Genomic DNA, 11,722 nt, shown 5'->3' on the forward strand with positions numbered 1-11,722 from the left:
AACCGGGTTCGCGTCTCTGAAGTCTCTCAGCCCCGCTCACCTCACAGAGTGTTTGTTGGGGGGGGGGGGGAGGAAGGGAAAGGAGAATGTCAGCCGCTTTGAGACTCCTTCAGGTAGTGATAAAGCGGGATATCAAATCCAAACGCTTCCTCTTCTTCATTCAAGCAACCAGCTAGAATCCGCAAGCCACAAGCTTCTCTTCAGTCTCCTCCAGCAATCCTTGCAAACACCCGTTTGCGAGTCTTGTTCACTAGCTCTTGGTTGCGAGCTCCCAGAAGCTGCAATACTTATTCTGAATTCCCAACCTTGTTCGCTGAAGGTGAGGAATTAGATGCTGGGGTCATGGCAGTCAGCTAAACTGCTGTAAAACCATAGCTGATGTAAATCTACACTGTTGGTTTGGCCTTTGAGAAGAGGAACTGTGCAAGTCTCTTAGAATGTAAATTGTAGTGTTTTTTAATTTAAACCTGTTGTGTATTGAGTCAAAGGATTTTATATCTGTATTATTATTGTCTGTATTGCATTAGGGTAAAGTAACCGCCTTTTGGTTCCAGAGGGTACAGCTACTATTGGTTCATTTAAGCTGCTGTATTTGGATCCTCTGTCTTATTGGTTGCCTCCAAAAGGCAGGACTGTGATTGCCTGAGATTGTTCCCTCCAAAATGTATCCTTTCTAGCTTGTTCCCTGTCCCTATAAATGTAGCTCTCCCCTCCTCAAGTCTCAGTCTTGTTTGCTTTAATAAAGAAGTGTTACTAGAGAACTGTCTCCAGCATATTATGTCAAGAGAGCTGAAATCACAAACCCCACGTCACAACAAAACCCATTACAATTCAAAGTTATATTCATAGCATTTGCATCAGTATAGTAAAATAAAGCTAAATAGAGAAATTAATTTTCAATAATATCCTCTATCTATTGATCTGTCATGATCACCATCGTAATACAGAGGTGGGCAGGCTTCAGGCTTGTTGGATCTCTCTTTTTTTTAAACTAGAACCAAAGATCTACAAATCAGAGCCACATGGAAAAAACATACTGGGTGCCTCAGAGCACATTCTTAGCCTGGGGTTTTGTTTTCTGTGCTAGAACTGAGCTGAGCTCGCAGTTCTTTAACACAAAAGTCCATTGCTGCTTAGTTTTTTTTTCATCTCCACAGCCTAATACAGACAGGAAAAGTCATTTTGTTGATTTGTTCAACAGTTGGGAGCCAGAAGCCCTTTTTGATCTATTGTAAATCACCCAGAGATCTACCAGTAAAGCCTGATCTACCTTATGACCCCCCCCCCCCGCTCTGATACACATTAAAACTCCATATTGACCTTCACTTTTGCTATATTTCCTAACATAAATGCTAGAACTCTTTTCTTCCCATTACAAGTTATCATACTTGCAACTTAATGAATCAGATGTTTGTTTGTAGGTTTTCATATGTTTGTTTGCAGGTTTAACTTTTAACTTTTTTGGGACGCAGGTGGCGCTGTGGGTTAAAGCCTCAGCACCTAGGACTTGCCGATCGAAAGGTCGGCGGTTCGAATCCCTGCGGCGGGGTGCGCTCCCGCTGCTTGGTCCCAGCGCCTGCCAACCTAGCAGTTCGAAAGCACCTCCGGGTGCAAGTAGATAAATAGGGACCGCTTACCAGCGGGAAGGTAAACGGCGTTTCCGTGTGCGGCTCTGGCTCGCCAGAGCAGCGATGTCACGCTGGCCACGTGACCTGGAAGTGTCTCCGGACAGCGCTGGCCCCTGGCCTCTTAAGTGAGATGGGCGCACAACCCCAGAGTCTGGCAAGACTGGCCCGTACGGGCAGGGGTACCTTTACCTTTACCTTTCATATGTTTGTTTGCAGGTTTAACTTTTAAAGCCCTCTACGGCCTGGGACCCTCATACCTACGGGACCACCTCTCCTGGTATGTCCCATGGAGGACCTTACGGTCTTCAAATAAAAACATCTTGGAGGTCCCGGGCCACAGGGAGGTTAGGCTGCCCTTGACCAGAGCCAGGGCTTTTTCGGCCCCAATCTGGTGGAACGCTCTGTCACAAGAGACTAGGGCCCTGCAGGACTTGACATTTTTCCACAGGGCCTGCAAGACAGAGCTGTTCCTCCAGGACTTTGGCCAAGGCACAGCCTGACCCCTTTCTCCTTCTGTAATCCTCATAGAACTCTAGCCCAATGGTTGCCATTAATTTGATTCTGAATTTATTTTAGAATGTATTTCAATTAATTGACTGTGATTTTATGAAACTATGCTGTTTTTACTGTTGTTAGCCACTCTGAGCCCAGCTTTGGCTGGGGAGGACAGAATATAAATAAATAAATTATTGTTATTTTTATTATTTTTATTATTGTTATTATTGTTATTTTTTTATTATTATTCTATGAAAGAGAAAAGAGTAATTTGTTATTTAAATTTCTTTCATAGCCCTTGGGCTAGATACTGTGATTGGGAACTTTGAAGTTGGCAAAGAATTTGATGCACTGCTTATCAACACCAAAGCTTCAGACAGTCCTTTTGAGCTGTTCACCTGTGATGCTTTTGAGGTAACTGAACAATGTGTTGTGGAAATACGTTGACCATGTTTGGAGAAACCTGTTTTAGGCAAATGGGCTGGACTTTGTGGCTTTCTGGCTGCTTCATATCTGTGGATTATTGGCAACCCTTATACAAGATGCTTGCTGCTCACCACAGAATTTGTTGGTTAGGCTTCTACCCAACAGAATTATGGCTAAGGAATTTCTTTTGTTCTTTTGTTCCATTTAATATTGATTAATTAAATGACTTGGATCCAGGAATCTCTTGCATGAACAGGAAAGCACTATCACTTGCACATGGCAGCCACACTGAATTACTTACTTCTAAACTCACTTCTAACCTGCTCTACAACCCATGACCCACACCATTCCAGGGTTATCTTCAAGAGTGGCTTTTGGAGGGGATGTAATGGTGGTAGGAGATACCAGCAAAACCCTGTTGCATGAATAGAGTTCTGCTTAATTGTCTCTGGATCCAACCCATTGTCTGCAGAAGATTCCTGTTGGAAAACTGACAAAAACTGGATTAGTTCATTTCAGGCAATATTATTTCCAAAGGCCTGAGCTATAAAGCGTTGTTTTGGCTCCCATTGCAGCATGGTGCCCAGTGTCACCCCTGCAATCGCGCCACCTTAAACAACCTCTGAATAGGGTAATATGGCAGTGTAAGAAACAACTGAATAAAAGGTATCTACAGCTGAGGATTGCTTAATGTAATTTTTCAACATTCTATAATATTCTTCATTCTCACATGTCTTTAAAGGAAATAGCTATGTTGGATCTGGATTTTGCTTTTAAAATGTTAATATTGCTTAGTTTTTTTTAAGGCTACTATTAGTCTTTTTATCTTGCTGCTTTAATTACAAAGGAGGAACTGCTTTTGAATAATTGTTTCTTCTCCCATATTTTTAGGATATGATCCAGAAATTCTTATATCTGGGTATGTATCAGTTCTTGCTATACAGATGTTTTCATCTAATTGCAAAATGAGTATCTTTCTGCTACAAGCGTTGAAGGTGCTCTTTTTGTTAAAACTTTCTTTCAAAATGTAAGATATTATTATTATTATTATTATTATTATTATTATTATTATTATTATTATTTCACCCCCTCCCCTTCCCAGATTTTATTTATTTATTTATTTTTATATGGTTAAATTTACCCTATTGAAATCTATTGAATGTACTGTAATTGATTTCAATAGGCATTATTAAGAGATGTCCCCTTAACATCTGGGGTCATCACCCAACAAGTTGCCTGGCAAAAGAGATGGCCAGGAGAACATTCATAACAGTTGAGGGGGTGATGGTTAATGTGCCCCCCCCTTTTCTGTGCACTTACTAGTATAAACTAAGTCCTGGTGTCAAGTTCAGTTCTTGGAAGCATGTGAATCTGTACATAATTTAGCTACATGGTGTGTTTGTGTCCTTAGAAAAATATTGATATCAAGGCTGACGGAACAGATTGCATACATCTCTTTCATTTTTTCTGATTTCAGGTGATGACAGGAATATTGTAGAAGTTTATGTGGCTGGCAAATTGGTGGTGCCATTTTCAAGCTCTGTCTAAAGTTAGATCCGCTTGCTGCAAAATGCTCTGCTGGTAACTCTATAGCTTGGAATAATTGGGTGAAAATGGGGTGCCTTGTTGTGAAGCCATGCTCACTCTCTTTAGTATGTTTCTGATTTGCACAAAAGAAGCCAATTACACATCAGATACAAAAAAGTATTGTGCCAATAATGTATGTGTGAGAGAGGCCACAAAGATCTAAAGTAAAAACAAACTTGTCTGTGGAGAAAACTCTGACTTAAACAATAATCTACAGATACAGTCATAGTACACATACCTCAAGTACTTACTGAGGTACTGAGGTAAATTTATGATTTTAAATGTTTATCCCGTAAAATTTTAGGCATCTTATTATAAAATATTATGAGGATTTCAGTGAGAGCCATACCATACTTTGGTATGGGGGTGGGGGTGTTGATGATTCCCCCCACCCCCCAAAATCCGCATCCTTCATGGACATCAATCCTACTTCAACATTCAGGTGACACCTTTTACGGGAACAGCGCACTGCACATTGAAGGGGACTGGAAATGCTCTGGTGTGCAAACAGAACACTGGACTTTTTGGATCCTGGTCATTGTTTATAAATATGTTTCAAGCAAAGCAAAGCATAATTCTTAACAAAGCCTAAACCCATTCATTTCATCTCTGATGACATTAAACAATACTCAGGAATTATTTGGGGGATGGGGTAGAAAATTGAGCACAGATACACTTTTTTCTCAATTTGCTCAACCATCCTTTCAAGCCATTTTTTTTTTTTTTGCATTTTTAAAATGTCTTTTTCATCCATCCCCTGAAAAGCACTTTTACTGAAGGCTCTAAACCCAGCATAAAGATCATGTTCTGCTGACTTATTTCCTTCTCATTAGGACACTGCTAGATATTTGTGAATGTAATCATTACCATAAACCTTGTTTGAACAAGCAGTTGCAGCAGGACTGACCCACACATTCACACCCTGCCTCAGTTTCCAAATTGCTTCAAATGTAAGCACATGCTTCAACACCAGAATCAGGGTGGTGTGAGCAGTCCTTCCACACAGGGCTCCAAGCTGAGGGGGCACAAAATTGAGAAGATCCATTGGAGGCACCAAATTTTGGCCTAGCACAGGGCACCATATTACGAAAGATTACCAAAGTCCACCCCTGCATGCTTAATTTTAAAACAATAACAAGGCTGTCTTTCATATTAGACAGGATGAGGCAGCCTGTCTCAAGTGAAAGATTTTGCTGTTATTCTAAAATACAGTGAATAGTCAATTATTTAGTTTATTTAGTATAGCTTTGCCACCATGGGGGCATTTCTTTAGGTTTTAGGCCTCAGGCACCACAATGTTCTGTAACACTTTTTTTTGGAATGCATGCTTGTAGACTGGGACAAGTTTAATAGGATCTTACTAGAGAAATTAATGTGAATAATTATCTTCTTCTTCTTTGGCGATCCCTCGTAGCCGAGTAAGATTGTTTTCCATAAACACGGTTTTAACAATGAGTCTGTAAGTGACTGTGGAGGCCATTTCTGGATCCACACGTTCTTCCACAGTGGGGACATTGGTTCCCGGGCGGGAGTTGATCACGGTGTGGATTTGCCAAGCGTGCCTTCCTCTTAGCACGTTTCTCCCTTGCGTCCTGAGTTTGAGTGTCTTCAAAGCCCATGACACTTTATAGTAATATAATATAATAATAATCTTTATTGCAGTCCAATGACACATAACATGCTTAAAATAATGATTAATAGAGACAAACCCCTAGGGAAGGGAGACCGAAGTGTTGTTTGTTTAGTCATGGGTATGTTGATCTTTGATTCGTATGACTACTGAAAGAAACTTTGTCACGGCCACTGTGATATCATTGGATTTGTCATCCAGAAGATATTTGATATAGTAGGTGTCAGAGCTGCCTCTAGGTTCCAGCTCACAGAGGACCAACGCCAGGTTGATGTAATGTACAAAAGTCTTTATTGAAGTTTAGTTTCCATTTCAACGCCAGAGCGTGCAGCCCTACGTCTTAGACCTTAGATCGGCGAAGTCCCGTCTGAATCACCTCCCCTTCCGCACCAGTTTAAGATCCTAGCCCTGCTCCACCTTCTGCGCTGTTCTCTCCTCCTCTGGGTCCTCCTGCCCACCAGGGCATTGCCCTTTCTGGACTCCTCCGACGCTGAGTCGCTTAGCTCCTCCCCCTGCCTCCGGCGGGCTTTAGGACCCGGTTCCCAATCCTCATTCTCTGCTGTCCCGCGCTCCTGTACATTTGAACTTGTTTCTCGCGCCAACCCAGTGACCTTTCTCCTAACCGTTACACTGCTTCTATCACTGCTTCCCTCTTCCGTGACACTGGCCGGATCTGACCTCCCCTCCGTTGCCTGACTCTCCGATGGAGGCGTGGTCAGCTCTGCCTCGTCTCCTCTCCCTGGTGGGGAAAGCACTGGCCCCGATACCTGGGACTCTTCCCCCCCACTCTGCTCTGGTGGGGAAGCTGGTCCTGATTTCCAACTACTGCTCTGGGAGTCCCTGCTGCCCCCTTGCTCCTGGGGCGTTCCCCTTGGGAACCCCCTGCCCCTGGCCACTGGCGCCCCCTTTTGTGAATCTTCCGATTCGCTGGAGAGGCTCATGGAATCCCTCGGACCACTGTCCCCTCCTACGCTCCCCTCGGATTCCTCCCCCTCGCTCTCCATCTCCCCTCTTCCCTGTGCCTCTGCTCCTGAGCCCCTGACAGTAGGCTTCAGATTGACCTGGCCAATTTGCCAATAGTGGTTTAATCGATTGTTCCCTAGCTTGATCATATTTTCTGCAATGCAATAAAATATGCCTCATGCAGTCGACGTTCTGAAAGCATACACAGATCCTATTTTGATAAGGGATACCTCTCAGTCTGCCATTTAACACTTCTGATGGGAATACATTTAATCTGGCTTTGGTGAAAAGATGCTTTTGGTAAAGACTGTTCTCCAATTGGAGAGCTCGCAGGCAAGTGTCCCCCAATTGTTGGTGTTTATACTACATTTTTTTAAGATTTGCCTTGAGACAGTCTTTAAACCTCTTTAAACCACCAGAATTACACTTTCCATTTTTAAGTTCGGAATAAAGTGGTACCTCGGTTTAAGAACAGTCCGGTTTAAGAACGATTTGGTTTACAAACTCTGCAAAACCAGAAATAGTGTCTTTGTATGAGAACTTTACCTTGGTCTAAGAACGGAATCCGAATGGTGGAAGGGCACCGACGGCGAGAGGCCTCATTAGGAAAAGCGTGCCCTGGTTTAAGAACGGTTTCGGTTTAAGAACGGACTTCCAGACAGAGTTTGTAAACCGAGGTACCACTGTAGTTCCTTTGGAAGACGATAATCTGTACAACATGACCAGTCCAACGAAGTTGATGTTGAAGAATCATCATACAACTGCCTCAGCAATAGTATGCTTAAAAGGAGCAGTGGATGCCACTGAGCTGTTAACTGAGAGGGTCATTTCATTGTTAAACTGCATTGCAAATCTTGCCAGAATAAAATTTTAAGGGCCAAGGTTAATGTTGCACCACCCTCTTTTGACACCCTTAATTTCCTCAGCCCAAATCACACAACCCAATGATTTTCCCCTGTGGGGGCTTCAGTGCATGTTTTCTTTCATTTGAACCCACACAGAGAGGAAGCTGATGCAGGGTCTGTGAATGTGACTAACTGAGATTTGATGCTTGTAAAGAGCAGGTTTCAAGGAGGTCAGCCCTGCCGCCTCCTCTGGTTCCAATCAGCTCTCCAGAATCAGCTTTTCCAGTTTTAAACATGTTGCGGAAATGTTACATACAATTGGGCACATCATCTAGTGAATAAGGTGTTAGGAAATAATTAAGGGATAAACTAATACATTCAAATGGTACTTCTGATAAGGCCCATAGTTCTTTGTGAGGAGGGCAACAAAAGAGGATCCATTTCTCATCTATATAAAACTGTGAACACATAGTTTTGCGGCCGATGTATTTATTTTAGTATTAAAAGTATAGCCCTCCTGTATAAACCTCTCTTTTTGTTGTTGTTGTTTTCTGAACAAACAATGTTGAAAATATATTCTTAAAGTTTTGATGTAAAATATTTTTTTAATGGACTGCCATTTTGAACTTCACAAAACTTTTAAAGGTGTCCTACTTGCAAACCTGTCTTACGGAAATAAGTTGTGAGAGGAAACCGTCCTCTCCCATCTGAACAAGCAGCAGAATTGGCCTTATTCATTAGGTGCTCTCTAGAACTTTAAAAATCATAACCATTGGGAATGAGAGTATAGTCAGGTGGAATGTGACATGAATCAGGAATAACAGAAGCTCACTGTGTGTCTCTTGACACGTTCTCCTCCCTGTGCATCCAGAGAGCGCAGTTCATTGACAATGATTATTCTGATAATGCACATGAAGTACGTAGGAAAGGAATTGATTTGTGCTCGAGATTTATTGTGCTGTACCCACAGACTGGTAGGTGCTAATGTACTAGACTTGAACAAAGCACTTTTAGAAGGATGTGTGCCTTCTATGGATCTTTACCAGGTTGTCACATTTGTATAGGGCATTTTTAGGATTACTGCCATGGTGCAGTGTTGTCTCTAAAGGGATTCTCAGTAGAAAAGGGTGATGTCCTCAGTATGGTTTATCACTGCATAGGCTAAGCAGAAAACCCTTCCATATGTAAGCCAAAATATAGCTTTGGTTGGTCATGAAGGGAAAGAAAAAGGGAGTTGCTTTAACTTAGCCAAGAATATGTCCCATTACATTCCAAATGGGGAATGAAGTCTTAGGGAAAGTGTGTTTTCAGAAGCCTCACATTCTCTTGTATTTTCATTTTACGAAAATTTGATACTATGCCTCTCCCTCCCACCCCATGACCCCCTTCTGTTCTTGTCAGCATGCAATTTAGACAATGAAAAAGAAAGGAGAATGTGGAAATGTAGCTTATTGGAGGGATATCTTAAATGTGCACTTTGTGGAAACAAGCACTTTTCATGGAGTTGATCTGAATGTATAATTCTGTCTCTATCTTACTGTGCCACTTGCTAACCTTCTGTTTGAAGATGTTAATGAAACTGAATATTGCCTGTGCTTTGTGCAGCTATGTGAATGATTCCTATGTGACAAGTAGAGTTCTGCACTTTAAAATGTTGCCTTGGCATAGTGTCCATGCTCTGTAATATTTGCAAACAGATGGCTTAGTGAACTCAGAGAAAGGCTGCACTTTATTTCCTTCTGTTGGATGCTTCCCCCAATGCACCGTGCTTGTACATTTTTGCAGTAATGGAGAAGAAAGCAAACTTTTAAGAGTTTCAGCACCTTGTCAGTTCACACCAAAATGTAGGGCTCCTGCTTGTGAAAACATCTAAACCCTCCATTTAAACAAGAGGGGTTAGTGTGATGACCCAAACTCAGCCTCATTGTACTTGCTGAATGAAGAGCACAGCTTTCAGATAGGCAGCAAGAGGTTCGTGTGTGCCACACAGAGAGTTAGGAGGCCGTAGCTATTTTCACACTGGCACTGACATGCTTGGAACACATTAGCAGTTTTACTCATACCACTCAAAAGATTTGGCAAGCCTTGGGGATGTTGCTGGCTACATTTAGGCTGCATGGATTAGACTATGTGGAGAGGAGCACTTCACCAAAATGCAAGAGCTGTCAGCACTGGTGTAAAAAAGGTGCTTTAATCACATTTTGCAGAAGTGCAAGACTGCCTTTTGAAGGAAGTATTTGAAATATGCTCACCAGATCTCCTATTTTCTTTTGATTTCTTTCTTTTGGGGTTAGAAATGCATCTGGAATTGTGATTGTTGCTCTGTTTCTGGCTGATTTGTTGTCAGTTATGCTAAATGAGCACCTTTGTGCTGATGTAACAAAATAAAGAGGCCATGTTTACATTACTAAGCGTCTGATTATTTTGGTTGGGAGAATATACAAAACCATAATCCACAGACGGACGTAAAGGAAAGGAAAAAGTTGGGGGACCAGCTATGTTTCAGGTTTTGCCCTGGTGTTGTTTCCCTACAAATTGGTGAACTTTCAAATAGCAAGTTGGGTAAGAGCTGTAGCTCAGTAACAGGGTGCAGGTTTTGCATAAAAATTCCCACATTTCTTCGCTAGCATCTCTAGATATGTCTGGGAAAGACCCCTGAGGAGCTGCTGCCTCTTACTAACTGAGCTACATGAACCAACCGTCTGATTTGGGTTGACCACTTCCTAGGTAACTATTACCATGTCCCTAAGTGGCCGCTCTCTCTGAGTTCTGCTTGGAGAAACTTCTCTTGCCCCACCTTAGGCTAAAATGTTGTCTTTCAGAGAGCTGTAGCTTTTTGCTATGGGAGTATTTGGGAACACTTTGGATTTTGTCCCTGCCATCCCGCTGCACGTGGAACAGAATAAAAGCTGGTTTAGCACTTTGGATCCGTATGCATGTTGTTTTGGGGGAGGAGGGTCTGCAGGGACTCTGGGAACATGGGGACAGTTAAATATGTGGTTTCTTATGCCCCATTGAGCGGTGTGTGAAATGTTATCACCTATTGGCGTTTAAAAAAGTAAATCGGTTATATATCCTGGGCTTTGAAAATGGAATTTTTTTTGAATGGAGCAACACTGGCTGCATAAATGTTTTGTGAACCGAACAACATTAGGTCCATTACTTAACTTTGATCCTGGTGTGTGATAGGACTGATGGCTTGATATGTCTCTGAAAGTGGACCCCCCTAACAATTTTACCAGTTTAAATCTCCTAAACTCCTGAGCCATCAGCTGCCACAGCCAGTAAAGGAAGCCCTTAGGGGAGGGAGATGATGTGGGACACCTGTGTCCAACAAAGGCAGCTGCTTGGAATTTCCTGAAGATTATATCATCAGAACAACAGGGGTTAGTATATCAATCAAATTAAAGTGCTAATTTCCCTATCAGTATTTTAATACAGAAATCAATGTTTCTACATGGCACCTAAAATCTCTGCTATACACAGTGCCCTTCTGAAGCAAATCATACCAGCTTTCAAGATACTTTTATTGGATTTTTGTCAAATGTAGTAAAAATGGACTTTGCACATTTTCCCACAGTAACAAACTCTGAAATTTCAATGAAATTTTGCAATACATGTTTTAACATTTATTCTCAGAAAATCTTGTATAACACTAGAACATCAGTAGGGACCACACGGTAGCTGACATTAAGCACTAAGCAGATGCTTACTTTCCCCCTTCAAACCAATACTTCAAAGTGATTAACTTGGGTTAAACAAACCAGATATTTATAATTTATGAAGATTTTATTAAAGGCCACCTCTTGGGATAAAATTTAATTTATGCCATCAACTGATAGAGAAAAAACAACAACGCTTAATGAGACTTTGGAATAATACATTTTGATCAATGTGAGCCAAGTGTTGATGCAGCTACTGGATAGCAATCCTACATTACAACGATTTTATGACATTACAGCATACTGCCACTCAATCACTTTTGTTATAGGTTTTGCAGAGGACAATAACCACACAATGAAATAAGGGCAAAAAAGTCCAAAATGAAGAGCCATGGAGTTCTATGCACTTCTGCAATTGCCATCCCTAACTGCCTGCTAATGTCCATAACGTGGGTGGTGCTGTGGGCCTAGGACTTGCCGATCAGA

The 11,722-nt window shown here is 41.9% G+C and overlaps 1 protein-coding gene and 1 long non-coding RNA gene across 3 annotated transcripts in view; both read left to right on the forward strand.

Moving 5' to 3' along the window:
• GDA (guanine deaminase) overlaps nt 1-9,981 on the forward strand; it is a 44,452-nt gene extending 34,471 nt beyond the window's left edge. For both annotated transcript variants that reach the window (XM_083702080.1, XM_083702081.1), the window contains 4 exons: nt 2,419-2,537; nt 3,441-3,468; nt 4,027-5,986; nt 6,815-9,981. In XM_083702080.1, coding sequence (XP_083558206.1) covers nt 2,419-2,537; nt 3,441-3,468; nt 4,027-4,097 — 218 coding nt within the window. In that variant the 3' untranslated portion in view covers nt 4,098-5,986; nt 6,815-9,981. The remainder of the gene's footprint in view (nt 1-2,418; nt 2,538-3,440; nt 3,469-4,026; nt 5,987-6,814) is intronic.
• Nucleotides 936-2,322, forward strand: LOC310826872. The gene is made up of 2 exons (XR_014556052.1): nt 936-1,421; nt 1,845-2,322. It is a non-coding gene; the product is annotated as an uncharacterized lncRNA (long non-coding RNA).
• Nucleotides 9,982-11,722: the final 1,741 nt, after the last annotated feature.

Source organism: Podarcis gaigeae, assembly GCF_964106915.1.
Source record: "Podarcis gaigeae genome assembly, chromosome: 11".
NCBI lineage: Eukaryota > Metazoa > Chordata > Lepidosauria > Squamata > Lacertidae > Podarcis > Podarcis gaigeae.